The following is a 20,807-nucleotide window of genomic DNA, read 5'->3' as shown; positions in this document are numbered from 1 at the left end:
CCATTTAGATCTTGACATAGCTCTGAACATTCTAAGCTACATGATGTATCTATAATATTTTTTTTACTGGTTTGTCTTTTTTTAGTTACTCTGTTTTTACAACGAAGACAAGAAGCTTTAGTTGTTGTGCCCGTGATGATGTGAAGTAACTTTGTACCTCATCAAATCAACCATATGAATTTGTCTCCAACATGGACCCTCCATTGATACATTATGACTGTGTTCAACTGTTCATCATCATATCAACATCAGTAAGAGAGATATATAAATTTTAGCCACATAAGTTTCTTTTATAGCATTGTCATGTGATCCTATATCTAGGTATGGTTGAGAACAACTTAATTAGTGACAGAGGCTCTTTGTTCTGCTGGTGAACAACCTCATGTCCCCACATAAGTTTGTTCTTATAGAAAGATTTGGTAACGTGAGAAATCAATTTCAACCGGAGAAGATTGAGAGAAGAGGACAAAAACGTACAGAGACGATTTTTTATGGAAACATGAAGAAACAAGAGCACATGCCAATCTCTAATATCATCTGAGAAAACATAACCATGTGATACTCTCTCTATTCTTGCATGTCCCACGATACGATTCTTCATAGATCTATCTATATATACCGACCTCTATCAACATCTTCATATCATCATCAACAACAACAACAAGAAGCAAACAATCCTAGAGCTTGAAAATACAAAAAAAATCAAGATTTTAAGTTTGTAAAAAGAAAAATGGCTTTAGTAAGAAGTTTCATGGCTGCAAAGAAGATACTAGGTGGCTCAGTAGCAGGAACGAGGAAAGAAACATCAGCACCAAAAGGGTTTCTTGCAGTGTACGTCGGTGAGAGCCAGAAGAAGAAGCAGAGACACCTTGTGCCAGTTTCATTCTTGAACCAGCCTTTGTTTCAAGATCTTCTCACCAAGGCTGAAGAAGAGTTCGGATTCAATCACCCGATGGGCGGCTTAACGATCCCTTGTCCTGAAGATACCTTCCTCACTATAACTTCTCAGATCCAAGGATGATCATTATCTGAAGAACCATATCTTTTTTTTTTAACTGTAGATTAGATGACAATTCTTTAATGTTTCTTAAATGAAAGATTTGATTTAGATGATATGAATATTCCAATGTAAATGCCAATTTTTTTGTGTAATGACACGATGGAATCAAACAAAAAGATCCAGAAAGATTTATCAAATTATGTGTTTAATTAACAGTTAGATATTGTGAAATCAAAAAGATATTTCATATTGCTACAGAATCATGGAATCAAATTTGGTTCAAGTCTCTTGACGATCGAAGTGGCTATGAACCTCATGTTTCCCTTTCCCACTCTGATCAAGCAACTAAAGCTGAAAGAGAGCCTTAACATCGAACCGATTTGAGTTATTGGGATTTGGGAATTTCCGGATTGAATATAACCGACGCCTAAACTACCTGACTTTAAACCGGCAATTCAATTTTGGTTTCCTGTTAAAGAATTGACTTAAAACCGGGTTTACTCTTACACACCAAATCAAACCTAAACCTAGTATTTTTTGTCGGTTACTAGAACGGAAGCCCTAATTAATGAAGGAGAAAATACGAATTAAATCACGATTAATTATGGGGATTTGGTATATGATTCTCAACCGAGAATCGTAAACCGAAATTTGAGCCGGTTATTGTAACTGTAGTAGAGTTAGAGTCGAGTTCATAATATATTGTGTATATGCAGAGTTTGTCTGTTAACAAAGCAACCCTTCCTCGCTGCTTCGATTTCTGGAAATCTGTCAGTGAGTTCTGTCTCCTGCTATAGTCTCTCTCCCCCTCTGTGAATCTCCCTCTCTTGATCGATCTGACTCTGAAATTAAATTCAACTACTTCATCTCTGACTGCACGGGCCTTTTGTTTGTTTTCTCCTGGAAACTTCGATTGAGAGAGAAAGATGCGAGAACTCTCAAGTTTTAAACACATCCCTTTGATCAGATCCTAATCGTGCTTCTTCGTCTCGAGGCTGTTGCATTTATAATTTTGCCTCGTTTGACCCTGGATCTCGCCTTGAATCCGGTATACTTTAAAAATCTACAGGAGAAGCTTCTGAGTTTGGGAATTTTCAAATTCTGATATATCTGTCCTGGCGACTGGATTTGAATTTTCCTTGCTGCCATTTTGGATTTTAGGGTTCTTTAGCTGGGGGAAGAGCTCGATTCGGGCTGGTGGAAGATGGTGTTCAAATCTAGAATAAAATGGATTGCGCTTTTTGTTCTCATCTTGTCAATGGGATCTCTGGTTGTTCATCTCTCCATCACCAAGTCTTCAGGTGTACAGTTGGCGTTTTCTGCAAGAGATAACCTTTGGCAAGATTTGTTAGGGGCACAGGTGATCAGCCACGAATTGAATTTGATTCTTGGCTTTCAATTTTAAGAATGTCGTTTGCCTGAATTTTGCTTCTCTCTTTGTGTTGACTGTTGCAGGATTTTAGAAATAAGCACTTATGGCGGCCTGTTAAATCGTTAGAGACCTTGCAGCCTTATGCCAATCCAAGAAATAGTTATCCTGGTACTGTATCTTACTTTGTTTGCATGCACCAGATAACACTCTATACATATATCTTCAACTATATTTCTTACACTGTATATCTTTTAGCTGCTTTGATGTCTGCATCTTAATTGCTCAATCGTAAGATGTTTACTCCATTTTGTATCAAACCATAGAGGAATATAAATCCCAATTAGGGATTCTGTATGTTGTCTTCGATACTTGTTTGAACATGAAAAGTCTATTGGGTTTTTTTTTTCTTTTTCACTTTTGTTCTTTCATATCTATCTATCTTGTTAATTCTTTTTGGCACTGTCTTTTTGCAGCGCCCAGTTTAAAAAACAATGGTTTCATTTATGCAAAGATATTTGGTGGATTTGACAAGATAAGATCTTCTGTACGTATCAGTTGACTCAATAATTTGAGATTCCTCTTTGTATTTTCAGTTATGCATGTTGATAACGTCTTTGCAAATTTTCTAGATATGTGATCTTGTCACCATATCCAGGCTTCTAAATGCTACTCTTGTCATTCCGGAGCTTCAAGAAAGTCTTCGCTCTAAAGGCATTAGGTGCGCCTAGCTCTATCCACTATGTTGTTGTTTTTCTATATCTTTGCTCGTTTCTCCATGCTTTTCTGTTAGTGCATGCTTTTTTTGCCTTTGTATCAGACTCGTCTTTACTCTTGTTTATTTTCACATGCTGTGCAGCAACAAGTTCAAGAGTTTCTCCTATCTTTATGATGAAGAGCAATTTATAGCCTTTCTTAAAAATGATGTTATAGTTACAAAGGCCCTCCCTGAGAGCTTGAAAGCCGCAAGAAAAAGGAATGAGTTCCCTCTTTTTAAGCCCAAAAACTCTGCATCACCCAAATTTTACCTGGAGGATGTATTGCCAAAGTTAAAGAAAGCTAATGTTATTGGATTGATCGTGTCTGATGGGGGATGCTTGCAGGTACAGTGTTATATGTTTCGTGTGCAGTAACTTCTAAATCTACAGAGGTCTTTGAGTAGATATATTTTTGCTTGCTAACTACCAGCACTAGTCTTATCACGTTTTACATTTTATGTTTAAATGTGAGACGAAGTTTTTACTCATCAAAGTTGTCTTGTTTTCAGTCAACTTTGCCAGCTTCAATGCCTGAACTTCAAAGATTAAGGTGTAAAGTTGCCTTCCATGCCCTCCAGCTTCGTTCAGAAATCCAGGTGCTAGGCAAAAAGATGGTTGACAGGTATTTTTGATACTTGCAATTTAAAACTAAATTGAAGAAAGGGGGAGATAGTTGTGTTTTTCGATTAGGGGGAGGGGGAAGAACATTTGATGCTAAACTTTTTTTTTTTTTTTTAAACTATGGAATACCAAGCTGATAACTATAATAAACAAGTATCAGGGGTGGGCATTTTCTCAATTTAGCTTGGGATCTTGAGGTGGATTACTACGTAACCAAAAATGACTATATCTATGTGGCACGGTTTTATCCATTTACCACTAAGTACCGCTCATCCTGACAGAATTGAGATACGTATTTTTTATTTTCTAGGTTACGTAAATCAGGTCAACCTTTCCTAGCTTATCACCCTGGCTTAGTGAGGGAAAAATTGGCATATCATGGTTGTGCTGAGCTTTTCCAGGTAAAATTATCCAACCTTCTCTATCTGTATTCTTTGTAAGAACGAAGTATTTATATCAGCTTGAGTTACATGGAGAGATAGTTTTGATGGTGGAATTAGTTTCTAACTCTATACATCGTTTCAATTCTCCAAGGACATTCACAGTGAACTCATCCAATATCGGCGGGCTCAGATGATTAAGCAGAAGATGATTTCAGAAGAACTTAATGTAGACTCGCACTTGCGCAGGGACAATGGCTTATGTCCTCTCATGCCAGAAGAGGTACTCAGAGCTTGTCTCAAGTTATGCTAAAATGGCTTTAAAGGCCGCCTTGTTATATTTCATTATTCCTTATGTCTGCATTTGTGGTGTCTCTTAACATTATAGTGCATCAATTGGATTGCTTTCGTACTGCTGTTCTGATGGTACTAAATTGGCTTTATGATGCCAACAGTTAATTGGTATTGAACTTTTGCAGGTTGGAATTTTGTTGAAAGCATTGGGTTATTCTCAAAAAGCGATCATATATTTAGCTGGTTCTGAAATGTTTGGTGGCCAACGGGTTTTGATCCCTCTGCGTGCTATGTTCCCTAATTTAGTGGATAGGACTTCTTTATGCAGCTTGGAGGAGTTATCAGATTTGGTTGGTCCTGAGATACCTCTTCCAGAAAATACATTTGAAATGCCTCCTCGAAAAAGCGATAAGCAGCTCAAAGAAGAGTGGAACAAGGCAGGTCCCCGGCCTAGACCTCTACCTCCTCCTCCAGACAGACCTATATACCAGCACGAAAAAGAAGGATGGTATGGTTGGCTTACGGAGAATGACACAGAACCAATCCCTTCACCTATGGATCTTAGGAATCAAGCACATAGGTTACTGTGGGATGCCCTTGATTTTGTTGTTTCTGTAGAAGCTGATGGGTTCTTCCCCGGTTTCAACAATGATGGTAGTGGGTGGCCAGATTTTTCAAGTTTGGTGATGGGTCAAAGGCTCTATGAAAGGCCCTCTTCACGAACATATAGACTAGACAGGTAAGAAAGGCTATTGTTAAACATTTAATGACTGCATTAGCTTGTTTTCCATAGTTAGGTTGATTGCACACGCGTTATGCAGATAAACTTCTTACTCTTTTGGGTTTGTTAATCTGTAAATTTGACTTAACATGCCTCTCATAATTCACTAACATTTGTGGAATCTATCTTTTGCAAATTCATTAACTGTTCACTTTACTCAAACAGGAAAGTTATTCAAGAACTTTTCAACATTACCCGTGAGGACATGTACCATCCTAACCGTAACTGGACACTTCGCGTAAGGAAACATCTTAACTCAAGTTTGGGTGAAAGTGGGCTTATCAGGCAGTCTATGCTGTCGAAACCAAGGTCGTTTCTTTCGCATCCACTTCCTGAATGTTCATGTAGAACATCAGCCCTTGATGAGTCCAGGCAATTACGGAGTGATGATGGCAGATTTCTCTATGGAGGTGAGGATGAGTGCCCTAAATGGATAAAATCAGCTGGAGTGGAAAAGAGTAAAACTGATGATGGTGATCAGCCTGATTATGAACATGATCTTCTCGCTGAACAGTCAGAAACTGAAGAAGAATTTGCAAAAAGTAAAGTGGCTTCAGCGTTTGACCAGGATGAAGAATGGGATCCTAATGACTAGCGTGACAACTATGCAAATTCTGCTGTGAGTTGACATTTGATTTTTCCCAGATTCTTTCAGGAAAGGCGAAGAAGGAAACATACGGAGGTTTTATTTAATTGTTTTCTACAGTTCCCGGCTTTTTCCCCCTTTCTGAGAATAAGCTTTTAGTGTTATTCTTTTGTTAGTAGCTCCTTCGAAGTTAGTTGCATACTCTATACATCGAAACCTTCTCAAAGATACAAGTATTGCCTCCAGACACTCTATGCATCGAAGGACAGACAACTTATGCAGCAAAGGATGTCTGTTATGCTTCATCCTTCTCTGAGGTCTTCCCTTGAAGCAAATGTGAAGCTGGAGGTATCTTTTGCTCTTCTTCTTCTCATCATTGTAAATCTGATTAAGGTTCATATTCAGATTCTTTTATCCCTTTTTCCCCCAATAGTTTTTTTCTGGATTTGTTTTGACATACTACAGATATAAAAGATAAAGGTATATTTCAACAGGATTTTTATACACACTTGCTGTCTCCTGTTTCACATTCTTATCCATTAGGCTGAGATGTTCTTTGAAAATAGTTAATTCATTGATCCGATCAAAAGAATACATCATCTATTTAGTGATAGTGGAAAGTCAATAGTTTGAGATTTGGTGATACAGGTATGTATATATACTGTTGTATACAGAAGCTCCAGAAGCAGGGCAGAGAGAAGAAGAACCTTAGGCACCATTTTTCTGTGTCCATGGTTTGATAACAGAGATAACAGTAATGATAATGATGATAAGAAGAATAAGGATGGCAATGCACATCCATTTTCTTGAACTTTTCTGGCTTTTTACTGCCTTTGTTAGGTGGTTGTTCCCGGATTGAACATGATCCACAGCGCTCGAGACCTGATATAGAAACAAAGTAAGAAAGATTTTGAAGAATTCCAAACTCAGGGCATTCCACAGGTACTGAAGGGATTGTTACCATATTCTCTATGTTGTCTAACATCTCTCCCTGTGCATCCACCAGCACGGCCATATCGAGAAACACCTAACCGAAACATAAAAGAGAAGAATCAGTGAAGAATGACACTGAATGTTGAGTCTTTGGTTACTCGGAGAGGTTTACCTGTTGCAGGTCAAGGAGTTTCTTCTCCAAATCTCTGACAGCGTCATGACGTTCCTGAATCTCAGCCAGTGTATCCATTATCTGCACAGAGCGAGCAAATAACCTGACTTGAAAAAGCACGTTATAGTTGAACAGGAGGTTAAATCAGATGAGTGCGAGAACATAGATACAAACCTGGCCTCTTCCTTGCTCCCTGATTGCTTTCTGGAAAATCTGCTCACTGTCTCCAGTTTCAATCAATCTATCAACTGTCTACACACCCAAAAATTGACTATCATGAACTGATTCAATAGATTATAATCAAGAAAATCAGTGTTTTAAAGTCCTTGCCTCTTCATCTGCTCGTTGGCCAGTCACTAATCATTGTTAAGAATCAGAACCAAAAAAAAAAAAGACAATTAGCTCTTCGAAGATCATTAATGGAATAGTTGAACCTTCAGACAGATTCTCAATTCAAACCTGTAAACACACGCCTCTCTACAACTTCTCTGTATTCTTGTTGAATGTTCTGTCTTAGAGTCTGCAGATAACAAAGATGAGAGCTAAGGACAACTTTCTTAGAGAGCTTTTACTTTTCAAAATTTGCTAAAGCCCTTCTTTAACCTTACTTGGAATTCTGATATCTTCTCCTTAAATTTCTTCTTCACCGCACTGCCCAAGAAAACAGCGTTAAGGAAGACTGAAAAGACAATTCTGAGCTTTAAAAGGCGAAACTCACATAGTTGTGGCTGTTCTTGTTCTGTCTACACCTGTTCCTTTCCCACAGCCCGGTTTAGTCCGGTTCTCCAAATTCTGAAGAAATCAATCAGAGTCTGAGACAAGATGAACAGATCATAGAAACAGATGTAACAAAAACAATGTAGTCATCTCTAAGACTAACCTCTCGATCCAGTTCTTCGATCTTTCCTTTAATAAATCGAGAAATTCTTCCTACTTCATCAACATCTCTCTCCATCCTCTGTTTGATTGCTGCAGAAGAAAAAAGAAAAAAACAGAGGAACCAAGTTTGAGTTCATCTACTAAATCTTCGATCAAGAACTTGCGCCAGAGATCTCAATTCGAACTCGTTTTGGTTTACATTTCATCGCGGGAGCCTTAGTGACGGCTTTAGTCTCCTCGTGTGCCCTCTGAAGCTTCTTAAGATGCTTGTCAAGCTTCTCATATTGCTTTTCGATTTCTTGGACCTATACAGTAGATATGATCTCGTTAGGCGGCATAGGCATGTAAACACTGATTGAGAAGAGTTGCAGAGGGATGGATACAAAGCTTTACCTTTTTGAAGAAACCAGAGAGGCCGAGATCTCCAGAGTTACCTGGGCCATGTCCTGACTCAATATCGCTTCTATTAGAGCGATCCCTGGAAAACTCTAACGAGCCCTGTCCAGTCAAAACACTTGTCATGCCATTTTAGAAACATATATGATAATAACTTGACAACGTTTAATCTTTACATAAACCTCTAGATATATTTGATCCTGTTAGCAACTGGTTTTCTCTATACAAGATTCTTCGAATCCCACAGGAAAATTCGTGTGATCAACTGGTTTTTCTCGGGATAAATGCAAAGAAAAGTCATCTCGTATTAATCTTGTAACCCAAGCCATTTAAAACCCTAGATTCCGAGTTTCTAATTTCAAAATTTGGAGAGGATTTTTTAAAGATACACGGAAAATTTGCTTTGATTTAGAGCAGAAGTCGCCGTAATGTCCAAAGCAAACAGATGAAAGTTTGAAGGACATAATAAGACAAACCTTTAAGAGGTCGTTCATTGTCGGAGAACTGGAACAGAGCAAAAGATCTATAAAAGCAGAAGGAAACTTGTCAAACAATCAACAAAATCTCAAATTCCATGAAAGAAGAAATGGTCGCAATCAGAAGGAAACGAAACCTGGTTTTGTAATAAACCCAGATCTCTTTTGTTCTCTTCCTTCTCTTTTGTTTGTTTTGATTATATCCTAAAAACAATAAGAAAGATAAATCCAGACACAGAGAGAGAGAGAGAGAGACAAGGGAGCTTCGTTACCTTATAAAGCAGACCACAAAGATGAGAATATTAGACACGCACGGTTCGATTCAACGGTTGAGATTTCGTTTTGATAAATTATGTTCTTCTTTACCAACAATAAAAGAGAGAGAGAGGTTGTTGGCAGAGATTACTAATCAAACTGTTTATTTCGAGAAAGCATCTTTACAAAGATAATTAAACCAAACAGTCAGTACCCGCTTTGTTGCTGCTAGACAAGGACACCTGAATATTACATACAGAGACCATTAGGTTCATTACGTTCAACTACAGAACCAATGTGTAGTTTGGATCTCTTTCTGACTTTGTTTAGTCAATGTTTAGACTACTACACAAGGGGAGATATTTGAAATAATTATCTAAACTTGTTTTATTATTACGAAATATGTACATCTAAAATGGCTTGTGAGAAGACTCTTCATGTACACCAGTGATGTACATAGACATGAGCACTACTCTTGACAGCTACTACCAAATACTAAGAAACTGAAAGAAAGAAAAAATGGCTGACCAGTTGAGAGGACATCCAATGTACAGTGGAGACATCATCTCTACAATTAAAACTACAACACTTTTGAGTTTTGAGAATGAGAGCTCTTGAAAACTAATGCGCTCATTCACTCATCATCAAGGCTGGTTTCTGACTACCTTCACGCTGCTGTAGAAGCGACGGAGATCCTTCATGGCTTTTTCTTCGATTTGGATTGATCGTATGGGTGATGGAGCATCTATCTCTGGTTTGAACCAGCGATTAGTTCCAGGGGAATCTGATGGAGATCCTTGCCCGGTTGCGACAGTGAAGCCTGATGTTTTTGTCTTTGGACTGTGGGACAGAGACTGTAGCTTCTTCTCCTGCATTAGACAAGACAAACACAACCGAGATAAATATGAATTCTCAAACACAAACTGTGATGCAACAAGACAATCTTCTCTGTTCTTTAGAAACAGTAAGCATTCTTATAACAGAGGAACAACTTACCTCCTGCATCTGGATATCTCTGAGAGAAGGTCGAGACAGGTTACGAGGAGTTTCAGAGGAAACCCAAGGAGGAGTCCCTCTTTCCATATCAGATTGCTGCAAACTTTTGGCTGATTCCACTGGAATCGGCTTCGTAGTCAAGAAGGAACTCAGTAATATCTTTCCTTCGGTTTTACCAGAAGAATCATCGCCTGACTGATTTTTAGTTGTCCTAACAGGTTCCTGAAGCCGAGTCTTGCTTTGTTCATCTTGAATATCCCGGAGGGTTGATAATCCTTTAGAAATCTTAGCTCCACCCCACACAGGACCTTCAAACTTAGGCTTTGTTGGAGGAGTAACAACAGGTTTAGGGATCTGATCATCAAGAGCACCAGTTAAGAACATGGAAAGCCCACCCTTTCTGTTCTTCTTCTTGTTTGCTGCTGTTCCAAGTTTCTTGCTTCTCGGCGAATTGGGTAAATTATCTTTCTTCTCCGAGAGTGAGACAAAGTCTGATTCCTTGGGGAACCCACTAATCACCGTCATATCCAACATGATTTTTTCATCCTAGTAGAATAAGTACAACACAAAAATAATTCAACTGCTGCAGATGGATCCTTAAAACCGTAATTTAATATGATCAACCGGTCCTCAAAACTAACCTTTGGCTTGATAGCTTGAGAGATTTCCTCAGTTTCTTTAACCTGCATTGTATCTATATCCACTTTAACTTCACCAAATTCAGGGAATGTCTCAACCTGTACAAACCTCTGTTTTCCTTTTTTCTTCTTTTTTCCCTTCTTGTTGGCTTTTCCATCTAGTGGCAAAGCTGTTGATGATTTTGCCTCTGGAGACTCTTCAATAGGAATACCAAGTTCTACAAGTGAACTTTCAATATCTAGTTTCTTTTGAAGTTTTGCTATTTGCTGACCATCAAGAAGTTGTCCTCTGGATTGTTTTGCTTCAAGGATCTCAATTTGTTGCAACTTTTTCCTCAAAGCTCGGACTTCTTTGGAATTGCGTTCAGTCAACTCATCTTCTGGTTGCAAGAATGAATCCATTCGAGTACTTCCCTCAGCAATACTGGAAAAGTATTTCACATGGTTGTCACGAGTTCTTAGAATGTCGCTCTCACTTTCCTCCTCTTCACTATCTATAACAACAGGAAATGTGGCTGTTGGTGTTGGAAGTGGTCGGGAGCTCCATGTTTCAGATGATCTGTCATCCAATAATTTCTCAAGATTGGCAAGAACATCAGGTGATGTATTTGCAATTGATTGGGGTGAAAACGTCAAAATAAAGTCAAGGTTTCGGATCACAATGTCCTGCAGGAAGAACACACATGTATAGTAATCATCAGCGAGGACACAAAAAGACAACACTGAACATAAACTTCTATCTGTTTTATCTCTCCGGTTTAGTGTGCAATCATCACAAAGGAAGTTTAGCATTACCTCACAGTACTTCTTAAGGTCCTCTGCTCCAAGTGAATCTGCAATTTCAAGCAGTTGAATAGCATTTCGTGGCTCTACAATACATTCTGCTGCCACCTTCTCGCATAAACTTTTCAAACTAGGTACCGTCCTCTCCTTAGGATCATCGTGTTGCACAGATTTTAACACATTCACAGATTCCACATCATTAAACATAAAACCCTCATCAAGTTCTTCATCTTCTTCTTCCCTACTTTCATTCGCTTGCACAGTTTGAGACTTCCCAAGCACAGTAGGAGCATAGGCAGGATGATACAGAGAACCCACAACCAGAAGATGTGTTTCACCAACAGCAACTGTGGTTGCCCTTTTCAAGTTGTGGAGGCGAGAAGGGGACGGTGGCATATCATTAACATTTTTTCCATCCCACATGTAAACTTCACCTGTACTAGTAACAGCAGATGCCCAGTATTTACCCGCTGAAATGCTCACAACTGTTTTACCGTGCAGCAAATGCAACTGCGGGAATCAGAATTAAACATCATTTGATTATTACTGTACGTGTCATTGATTATTTAGACTTTTTTAAGGAAGAGAAGGTTTAATCCAACCTGTTGGCATCTAAGATTGGAGTCGGAGGAAACCCAATAAAATAATGCACCATCTTCTGCTAGAGCCAAGCTGTGTACCATTCCCGCAGCTATTGCAGTCAATCGGAGAGGTCTCCTTCGATGAAAGTTCAATAGTGTATTCCCAGCTTTCTTTAAATTCCGGGAAATAATAACACGTCTTGGAGTCACCAGCCGATGACCCCAGGTGTACACCTGGTCACAGAAGAAAGAAAGAAATACTAAAGAAAAATAAATTTTTATCCAGATTAAGTTCTCATATTCTAGATATGATTTCCACACGCTCATACATTCTATAAACTTGACACACTGACATAATAGTATTAAAACGTTAAACTTAAAATGTCGTAAGAAACTTTACCTCTCCATCGTTTCGCAACACTAGAGTGTGATATTTTGAAGATGCAACAGCCGTGAAAACTTTTCCTTTCAAGTAATCAACCAATCTGGGAGAATAGTTTGATGCTGAGTTGGAGGTTCCATAACCAAGCTGACCTTCCCTGTTGCATCCCCAAGTGAAAACTTCACCGCACTCTGAAACTACGGCGGTATGTTTGTTTGCTGCAGAAACAGCTACAATCTTTGCCTTCAAGGAAGTCACTTTGCGGGGTGTTGCCTGAGTATCCACAGAAGTATAACCAAGCTGCCCCTCTACAAGAGCATCACAAACAACATCAGACTCGAGGATAAAATACCACGAGGTGACCCAAATAGATTAGACATAGCTCCATCTAATTCAGATTAACTAAGAAACTGGGCTAAGAGTCTTAGCTATAACTTGAGTATACTAGAGAACCAGGATCCATTCACTTGAAAATAGGAAGCCAATTGAGTGTTTTACCTCTATTGGAACCCCAGGTGTATACACTCCCGCCTTCCGTAGCAATGACAGTGTGGTGCTTAGCTGCCGCAACTGCCTTTACACGGCGTGATCCTAAACCGGATATCACCTGGCGGGGAGTAATAACCGCAGCTTGACCACTGAGATAATAATTCAGAAATATTAACTTGATTGTGGTTTACATAAACTTTCAAAAAAACTGCGATAAGCTTGAGAAAGAAAAAAAAAACTGCAAGCTATAATTATATATATGTACGCTTAGAAGACTATAGTTGATCATTTCATGTTCCATCAGAAATCGAGTAAGACGAATTTCGAAACAGCAGTAACGGGATAGGCAAGTGGAAATCTTTATAACACAACAAATAAGACCATGAATCTTTATAGGAATGAAAGCACTACTCCTCAAATCACCATATTAGAGTAACAACAATACACACCTGTGAATGTCAAATTCAGGATGTCCAAGGCGGCCACCCCTTCCAAATCCCCACGTGTATACTTCTCCATGAGAACTAATGGCAACACTATGGAACTTTGCAGCAGAGACCAACTTAATAAAACAACCATGCAGTGAATCAACTCTGCCGGGTAGCTTCTGAACATGTTGATTGCCAGTTCCAAGTTGGTAGTTTGCACCATTTCCCCAGCTGAAAACCTCGGTAGCCACTGAAGAAAAGAAGAAAATGAACACAACATTTCAGCTTTTTAAAAGTTGTGTAAGAAAGAGTGACCAGAAGTTTCATGTTTTCCCTTAAAGGTGAAGGTTGAGAAAAGATTACTTACCCGAACTCTGTTGCTCGCCAATAATCTGAGCCACTGGACCTGAGACCAAATCAACAGGTGTTCGCAGTTTTATGTCTTCTAGAGTAAAAGAAGCACCTGAGTCAATTAGTACGCTAGCTACTGCAAGATGACCAAAATGCAAAGCTCTATGAAGACTACTCCAACCAGATTCTCCATCCTGAAATGGACATGGTACAATATAGGGCAAGCTCAACTCTCTAAGCATTATGAATACAATATTTGCAACAAACATAGAGACAGAAACCAAATAACTTACAGGAAAGAGACGTAAATAGATAGGATTAAGTACAAACGTGGAACATCTAGATTCCAGATTATAAACTGAAGAAGCAAATACTTAGACAAATAAAGGCACAAACAGAGGAAAGGTCACAAACCCTAGCATCTGGATCAGCACCAGCTGCAAGCAGTCTCCTAACAATAGGAATGTGATTTCTCCAGATGGCAATATGCAGAGGAGTCAGACCACATACATTCCTTAAATTAATATTGCCACCGGTCTTCTTCAACGTGGTAAGTGCTAAATCCACATCAACCAATGACCCTTCTCGTATAGCAAACCACAAATCTTTCCTAGACCCTGAAAGTGAGCTTTTACGGGAAGTTTGCAAGTTCATCTTCTGGGTTTGAGGAGAGACGGACAATTCCATATTTCTAGACGGCAAGAAATTCCCACTAAAACCTTGTTCCCCACAAATGTTGTGTCTAGACCAAATACGTCCAGAGAGTTAAGACTCGTTTTCGATAACTTAGCTAAAAGAACAATGAAGATGAACTTTTCTGGCCCTCTCTGGAGTTTAACGCCATGGAACTTATGCTAAGGCTGATTTTTCATCTTGAAAATGAGTCAAGCAAATCACTCAGGTTTCAGAAGAAAGGGGTTGGTATACTCAAATCTTCACAATCACGTTCATAAGAGAAGCCGAAATTTCCTGTCCAGAAAAGAAAAGTACTACTAGATTAATAATATTCATATACAGCTTCAATGAGAAATCAAGAACACAAAGAATAAACAAGTAAACCCGAGTAATGGAAAGCATCGCTCCTTTTCTAAAAAAAAAAAAAGAGAGATGCATCCACCAACCACAAAGCAAAGAATCTCATGAAGTGTCACTCAAACAGAACTGTAGAGATGTTTCACCAAGATATGACATTACACCTTCAATCTCGAAACCCAAATGTGTAAAGAAAGATACATACATACATGTAGTAAAAATCAGTCCACGAATGTGACTGACTCAACAATTACCAAATCCGGGGAAAAGATCAAGCCTTTAAAACTCAACTTAGATCTCTTATTACAACTAGTGTTAAACAGAGACAAAATGACGTCAAACAAAAAGATCTTTAGAAAGCACACACAAATCGAGAATGGCAAGAACGGATAAAACTCGATCCCAAAGACACAATGAGAGTAGCAAAACATTCGATCGAGAAAATAGAGAAATCACGGACATATAACCATTTTTGGAAGCACCCATCACTCAAAAATCAAGACTTGAATCAATAAAGTAAATGAAAATTCACCTCATCTCCAATGACCAATCAAAGAGAAGAAGTAAACAAAACCGTTGTTGATGATGTTTGTTTAAAAACTCAATTTAAAACTGCCATTGAGTTTAAAATTAATCAGAGACAGAAGAGAAAAAATAAGTTACCTGAAATTGAACTCCGATGATTAGGATGTAACAAGAGAGAAACCGATGAAAGACAGATATATTATATATCACACAGAGGAGAAGAAAGGATAAATGAAAAGAGCACAATGGAATCTTCTATGATAAAACTTCAAAAGCGAATCAAAACAGAGAATATACCCTCCTCTTCCATAAGAAACAGAGGCCGTCTACCCACAAAAAAAAAAAAAGTTTCTGAATGAGCGAGAGAGAGAGAGAAACGGAGAGAGAGATCTCCGAGCCAAAGGGGTAATTTGGTAATTATATAGAAATTAACGAAAATGACTATAAAGTCCTTCTTCAAGCTGTGACGTGCTAAAGACTCGGAGAAGAAGAGATGAAGTCCATCTTCATATCCCTCCAGCCACCCACACCTAACTACAAAAAGAAAGGTCCCTTTTGGTGACACGTGACGACATGTGCGACACGTCAGACGTAGACAAGGTCCAATACACAGTCCAAACCAAAAATTATATGTCTGAAACTCATCTCTCAACCTTTTTTTAAGAGATTAGGAGAAAAATAAAATTAAGCCTTTTTTTAATAACCTTTTTAATTTAATTAATTTCTGTGTATCAGAATTTTTCTGCGATACAACGTTGTCAATATTTTCAACAACTTAAATTTTGAGGGATGAAAATTAGAGGGACAAAATGGGTAAAAGACAATAAACAGATGCTAAATCATAGGAGATGGCTAAATCAAAGGCATAACGTGACGCGTCAGCTCTCGTGACATAAATTTGATGACGTGGACATATGTTAGTGGATATCAATGTCAGCCAGTGTCCACGTCACCGAGCTTCTTGGCGATGAGAGAAGAACGAGTAGAGAAACTCGCGAACCCACAGAGAAGGTTCCCAGGGCCCTTGGAGTATTAGGCAAATTGCTAATTTTACAGGTTTTTTTCTTACATAAACTTAGAGAGTTATTTTTTTTTAATTATGACATCTATATTATACTATATAAATTTAGTTTGTTAAAACATATTTCCTGAAACTCTAGTTCGATATACTGATATTATGATTTTCTTTTCGTTAAAAAATTAAAAGACTAATATTATGATTTAAGATAAATTGTTGAACCATGGAAGAGAAATGCTTATCAAACCATGAAAATTTCATGATGACGCTAATAAAACATGTACCTTTTTGGTTCTCTGATATACCACGTTAAGTGATCTCATGCATGAATCGGACATACATAAAGGTTCAAAACTATCAACCTTTTCTATGGTATCAAATCAATCTTTATCGTACTAGTGCTGAAAGATCTTTATCCCACACATACTATTTTCCACAATTTCCACGACACTAGTGATTATGCTATTTGAAGTTTTAACCTTTTCGAGGGATTTTTTATAAAGAGAAATCCTCATTCTCATTCAAGGGACCAAAGAAGCATATTTCATAAAAGATCAAACAAAGATACATATAACATTGCAACAAAAGAAAAATATGAGATTGAAGCCATATAACATAATACCCTCTTCGACTAGAGAGAGCGGCCCCATTTCCTCAAAACCTAATTTTGGCTAAGCATATTTTCTTGGAAGAAAAGTTATTGAAACCGAAAAAAAAACACAAACCCATGTAGATTTTATAAACACAAACATAAATCCCGGAAATCGAAGTAATATCTTCAAGCTCTTCACTTGGCGCTAGACAGCTGCGAGCGGATAAGCTTGGCCGCATCAACCATGGCTTTTAGTGCTGGTTTAACCTCAGTGTACTTCCTTGTCTTCAGACCACAGTCAGGGTTAACCCACAATATGTTCTGCTCAAGAACCGCAAGCATTTTGTTGATCCTGTCTGCAATCTCATCTGTGGATGGTATTCTTGGAGAGTGAATGTCGTAAACACCAGGACCGATTCCTGCACCGTACTTCACTCCTTCACGGAACACTGAGAGAAGCTTCTCGTCTGAACGTGAGTTCTCAATGGTGATGACATCGGCGTCCATGTCGATGATGGAGTGGATGATGTCGTTGAAGTTTGAGTAACACATGTGAGTGTGAATCTGAAACAGAAAAGAAACCCCATTAGAAGTTACTTAAAGAAACATTCATCAGTGTTTTAGATTCTAAGTGTCGTTACCTGAGTGCTGTCTTGGACGCCACAGTTTGTGATTCTGAAAGAGTGAACAGCCCAGTCTAAGTAGAAAGAGTGTTCGGCTTTCCTAAGAGGCAATCCTTCTCTGAGTGCGGCTTCATCGATCTGAATGACTCCAATACCTCCTTTCTCTAGGTCTTCCACTTCGTCTTTGATGGCCAAAGCAATCTGGTAACAGGTTTCGTGCCTAGGCTGGTCGTTTCTGACAAAAGACCAGTTGAGAATTGTGACTGGACCTGTAAGCATTCCCTTCATTGGACGTTTGGTCATGCTCTGAGCTGTTGAGGACCAGAACACTGTCATTGGCTTGGGGCGGCTCACGTCACCGTAGATAACCGGTGGCTTCACACAGCGAGATCCATAGGATTGCACCCACCCGTTTGCTGTGAATGCGAAACCTGACAATTGCTCTCCAAAGTACTCAACCATGTCGTTTCTCTACAATGTTGTTAAAGCATGAGTCAGAGTCAGAAACAGAACACTAGTTATTTTCAGGGTTTTGTAACAGGCAAAAACTCACCTCAGGCTCTCCGTGAACAAGAACATCAATGTCAAGGTCTTCTTGGATGTCAACAACTTTCTTGATCTCTTCCTTGATGGCCTTGACGTAATCCTCCTCAGAGATTCTAGTATAAGAGAGATCCTAGTTAGCATCACAATCAACTTACTAAACTTACTTAAATGATCAATGCAGAAAGATTGTGATTAAGAGACTAACTTCTTCGCCTTGTACTCACGGCGAACTCTCCTGAGTTCTACGGTCTGTGGGAAGGACCCAATGGTTGTGGTTGGGAGGATTGGAAGGTTGAGCTTCTTCTGCTGAGCATCTAGCCTTGCACTAACTTCAGTTGTACGGCGGTGGTCAGATCCCTTCAAAGCAGCAGCCTGAGATACCAGAATACAAATCATCATGATCAATAAAAACATAATTACAGAGAAAGTCGTCATGTGTGTAAAGCTAGAATTTGAAAGCAAGAACTTACAGCCTTCTGGACAGACTCATTGGTGACTCTTGGGGAAGACCTCCTCGAAGACAAAGCATTAGCGTTGGCAGTGAAGAAACTCTGAAAGAGAGAAAGATTAGAGAGTATTAGTGTTTTTCAAATTTTAAGGGTTCACTAGGGAAACATGTTTGTTAGATCTTTGCAATACCTCATTTGTCTGACCAGCCAAAGCCTTGGCCAATGCGTCAACTTCAACGACCTTCTGGGCAGCAAAAGCTAGCCATGACTTGATTTCGGCATCGAGCTTAGTCTCGTTAATAAGGTCAACGGCAGTGTGGAGAAGAGAGCAAGAGGTTGAGGCCACAAGCTTGTCTGCACCAAGACACAAAGAAGATAATCAACAAGTTAATTAAAGAATGATAACAAAGAAACACTTCTCATTGAGTAATCCTCGAGATGAGATGGAAATAGCGCAAAGTGATTCTGGGAAAACATCATACCTTTACCAACAACACCCTCAAGTGACTGCAAGGCGATGAGAGAGGCAGCGAGGTCATTGGCCCAGATGTTCCTTCCGTCAACAACACCAGCAAAGAGATACTTGCCCTTGGGGAAACCAGCCTTGATCAAGTCAATGGTCTTGGTGCCACGAATCAGATCAAATCCAAAGGCAGTCACACCCTTCAAGGAAGTAAGGGTCTTGTATGCTTCAGCAGGGATATCAGCGAAGTAGGTCTCCACAAGAACATTCAGACCAGAGAGAGCTGATTCGAGCTCAGCATAGGCACCGCTAAAAGCCTGGAGTTTGTGACCCTCGAGATCCATGACAAAAAGAGGCTCATCAAGCTGGATCCAGGATGCACCAGCTGCCTTGAGCTCTGCAATAACTTCCCTGAGAAAAGATTCATCATTCCATAAGCAGCATGTGAGAAACAAATCTCTTAGCATCAAACAGAACAACTGAGTATTTTAGCTAAAGAAAGTTCAAAAAGCAATCTCTTACTTGTAGACGGGGAGAATTTTGGGGAGAAGGGAGAGAAGATCAAATGACTTGTCAACACCCTTAGCAAGCTTAGAAAGAAGCAAGTAAGAGACAGGGCCAACAAGTACAGGGACGGTCTCAACACCAAGCTGTATTAAAACACCGCTTTATCATATTAGAATAGTATACCAAGAACAAGCCTATGTTCAAACAGGAATATTAGTGAGTAATGGTACGTACAGCCTTGGCCTCCTTGTACTCATTCACAGCCTTGTGAGATGCGTAAGAAAATTTGACTTCAGGGCCCAACTCTGGGACGATGTAATGGCTGCATCAAACAAAAAAATAGAAAAGAAAGAAGTTCGTTTAACCACGCGCAACTCACAAATCCAAAAAACAAGAAAAGACATAAGAGAAAAGAGCAGAAGAAAACTCACTAGTTGGTGTCAAACCACTTGGTCATCTCCATAGCCGGAACAGAGGCATTTCCTCTGGCCATGGAGAAGTAGACATCAAGGCCGATCTCACCACTGGTGTATCCGTACCTAGGTGGAACAGCACCTATCATGGCGGTGGTGTCAAGGACGTGGTCATAGTGAGAGAAGGTGTTGCTTGGGATATACTTAATCCCAGCAGAAGACATCTGTTTCCAGATGTCAGACCTGAGATCAGCAGAGACCTTCTGAAGATCGTCGGCACTGGTCTTGCCATCCCAGAAAGACTCCAAAGCAAACTTGAGCTCTCTCTTAGGACCCATACGAGGATATCCAACAATGTGGGAAGCCATTTTTGATTTTCTTTTTTTTTATATATAACTATGATTGAAAAAACAAAAACAAAAACGAAATCAGTACAATAAAATCAAAGCATGATCGTATAATGTAGAACTAGTTGTTGTCCTCATAAAAAGCCACCATTCAATCATTGGTAAAGAAAAAGGTTAAAACTTTTGCAGCTTTGTGTCGTGTTCATTGAAATAAAAGAGATATATAACAAGTCTAAGTTGAAAACAGAGAGATTAATAACATCAAACGAATCAGAGATACTCAAAACAGAGATCTAATGCAGGAACCAAATCGTTTAAAGACATAAACTAAGTACTCAAGAAAAAACAGAGATATGGGAGAAGAGATGTAGGAATCTGATGAGATAGATACAAAAAAAAACAAAAACATAGTGGGATCTGTGGTTCATAAAACAAAAGAACTAACTCACCTGAAGAAAGATAGATCTAAGTATTATGAAGAAAAAAAAAGAAACAGAGCGAGGCGTAGATGATGAAAGGGGAGTGAAAATGGAATTGAGAGGAAAAGGAAGAGAGGGGAAGGCACTAAATAAGAGAGTGGGGGAAAGGAAGGGAGAAGAAAAGTCATGCGGAAGCCATGGAAACTCGGAAGCGTACCTTACGGAGAGGAGAGGAGAGGAGATGGGAGAAGAGAGCGAGCGACGATGGAGAGTGGCTCTCTCTGGATCTCTGTGTAAAGGCTTATTTATAGCAAAATCAAATACG

The 20,807-nt window shown here is 39.1% G+C and overlaps 5 protein-coding genes across 5 annotated transcripts; 2 read left to right on the top strand and 3 right to left on the bottom strand.

Annotated features, from left to right (window-relative positions):
• Positions 1–600: 600 nt before the first annotated feature.
• On the top strand, positions 601–1,213 carry LOC17893005 (auxin-responsive protein SAUR21). Its single transcript, XM_006300012.2, has one exon. The coding sequence runs from the start codon at positions 731–733 to the stop codon at positions 1,019–1,021; it is 291 nt and encodes a 96-aa protein (XP_006300074.1). The 5' UTR covers positions 601–730; the 3' UTR covers positions 1,022–1,213.
• A 535-nt stretch (positions 1,214–1,748) lies between these two features.
• LOC17893989 (protein EMBRYO SAC DEVELOPMENT ARREST 30) lies at positions 1,749–6,293 on the top strand. The gene is made up of 11 exons (XM_006297105.2): positions 1,749–2,048; positions 2,162–2,360; positions 2,456–2,540; positions 2,846–2,916; positions 3,002–3,090; positions 3,229–3,472; positions 3,637–3,749; positions 4,059–4,149; positions 4,283–4,411; positions 4,608–5,161; positions 5,369–6,293. Exons 2-11 carry the CDS (start codon positions 2,205–2,207, stop codon positions 5,796–5,798), a joined length of 1,962 nt encoding a protein of 653 aa, XP_006297167.1. The 5' UTR covers positions 1,749–2,048; positions 2,162–2,204; the 3' UTR covers positions 5,799–6,293.
• A 48-nt stretch (positions 6,294–6,341) lies between these two features.
• On the bottom strand, positions 6,342–8,879 carry LOC17893869 (putative syntaxin-131). Its single transcript, XM_006298959.2, has 13 exons — positions 8,783–8,879; positions 8,646–8,692; positions 8,167–8,271; positions 7,973–8,078; positions 7,775–7,863; positions 7,613–7,686; positions 7,503–7,545; positions 7,354–7,414; positions 7,225–7,250; positions 7,069–7,146; positions 6,895–6,975; positions 6,751–6,816; positions 6,342–6,671 (listed from the first exon to the last, which is right to left on the bottom strand). Exons 2-13 carry the CDS (start codon positions 8,661–8,663, stop codon positions 6,498–6,500), a joined length of 921 nt encoding a protein of 306 aa, XP_006299021.1. The 5' UTR covers positions 8,664–8,692; positions 8,783–8,879; the 3' UTR covers positions 6,342–6,497.
• A 381-nt stretch (positions 8,880–9,260) lies between these two features.
• Positions 9,261–15,470, bottom strand: LOC17892052. The gene is made up of 11 exons (XM_006296818.2): positions 15,244–15,470; positions 13,963–14,517; positions 13,565–13,742; positions 13,219–13,447; positions 12,779–12,918; positions 12,299–12,588; positions 11,920–12,132; positions 11,330–11,827; positions 10,538–11,200; positions 9,897–10,442; positions 9,261–9,769 (listed from the first exon to the last, which is right to left on the bottom strand). Exons 2-11 carry the CDS (start codon positions 14,233–14,235, stop codon positions 9,545–9,547), a joined length of 3,255 nt encoding a protein of 1,084 aa, XP_006296880.1. The 5' UTR covers positions 14,236–14,517; positions 15,244–15,470; the 3' UTR covers positions 9,261–9,544.
• A 1,173-nt stretch (positions 15,471–16,643) lies between these two features.
• LOC17892116 (5-methyltetrahydropteroyltriglutamate--homocysteine methyltransferase 2) lies at positions 16,644–20,736 on the bottom strand. Its single transcript, XM_006296978.2, has 11 exons — positions 20,700–20,736; positions 19,735–20,112; positions 19,538–19,625; positions 19,319–19,446; positions 18,816–19,207; positions 18,524–18,687; positions 18,355–18,435; positions 18,090–18,256; positions 17,892–17,997; positions 17,357–17,809; positions 16,644–17,279 (listed from the first exon to the last, which is right to left on the bottom strand). The coding sequence occupies exons 2-11, from the start codon at positions 20,082–20,084 to the stop codon at positions 16,911–16,913; spliced, it is 2,298 nt and encodes a 765-aa protein (XP_006297040.1). The 5' UTR covers positions 20,085–20,112; positions 20,700–20,736; the 3' UTR covers positions 16,644–16,910.
• Between the last annotated feature and the right edge of the window lie 71 nt (positions 20,737–20,807).

This window comes from Capsella rubella, unplaced genomic scaffold (genome assembly GCF_000375325.1).
Source record: "Capsella rubella cultivar Monte Gargano unplaced genomic scaffold, Caprub1_0 scaffold_3, whole genome shotgun sequence".
Lineage (NCBI taxonomy): Eukaryota > Viridiplantae > Streptophyta > Magnoliopsida > Brassicales > Brassicaceae > Capsella > Capsella rubella.
This window is presented reverse-complemented; position numbering and strand designations above follow the sequence as displayed.

What these genes read in the sequence shown, in the direction of transcription:
- LOC17893005 (XM_006300012.2), top strand. Translation starts at nt 731, where the DNA reads ATGGCTTTAGTAAGAAGTTTCATGGCTGCAAAGAAGATACTAGGTGGC.
- LOC17893989 (XM_006297105.2), top strand. Translation starts at nt 2,205, where the DNA reads ATGGTGTTCAAATCTAGAATAAAATGGATTGCGCTTTTTGTTCTCATC. An exon ending in AAGATTTGTTAGGGGCACAG is followed by an intron (nt 2,361 to 2,455) that starts GTGATCAGCCAC and finishes TGACTGTTGCAG; the next exon opens with GATTTTAGAAATAAGCACTT. An exon ending in GTTGTGCTGAGCTTTTCCAG is followed by an intron (nt 4,150 to 4,282) that starts GTAAAATTATCC and finishes CAATTCTCCAAG; the next exon opens with GACATTCACAGTGAACTCAT.
- LOC17893869 (XM_006298959.2), bottom strand. An exon ending in ACAAGAACAGCCACAACTAT is followed by an intron (nt 7,546 to 7,612) that starts GTGAGTTTCGCC and finishes TTTCTTGGGCAG; the next exon opens with TGCGGTGAAGAAGAAATTTA. An exon ending in AACTCCTTGACCTGCAACAG is followed by an intron (nt 6,817 to 6,894) that starts GTAAACCTCTCC and finishes TGTTTCGGTTAG; the next exon opens with GTGTTTCTCGATATGGCCGT.
- LOC17892052 (XM_006296818.2), bottom strand. Translation starts at nt 14,235, where the DNA reads ATGGAATTGTCCGTCTCTCCTCAAACCCAGAAGATGAACTTGCAAACT. An exon ending in CCTGAATTTGACATTCACAG is followed by an intron (nt 12,919 to 13,218) that starts GTGTGTATTGTT and finishes TTATTATCTCAG; the next exon opens with TGGTCAAGCTGCGGTTATTA. An exon ending in TGTTGCGAAACGATGGAGAG is followed by an intron (nt 12,133 to 12,298) that starts GTAAAGTTTCTT and finishes TTCTGTGACCAG; the next exon opens with GTGTACACCTGGGGTCATCG.
- LOC17892116 (XM_006296978.2), bottom strand. Translation starts at nt 20,084, where the DNA reads ATGGCTTCCCACATTGTTGGATATCCTCGTATGGGTCCTAAGAGAGAG. An exon ending in CGTGAGTACAAGGCGAAGAA is followed by an intron (nt 17,998 to 18,089) that starts GTTAGTCTCTTA and finishes CTCTTATACTAG; the next exon opens with AATCTCTGAGGAGGATTACG. An exon ending in GCGTCCAAGACAGCACTCAG is followed by an intron (nt 17,280 to 17,356) that starts GTAACGACACTT and finishes TTTCTGTTTCAG; the next exon opens with ATTCACACTCACATGTGTTA.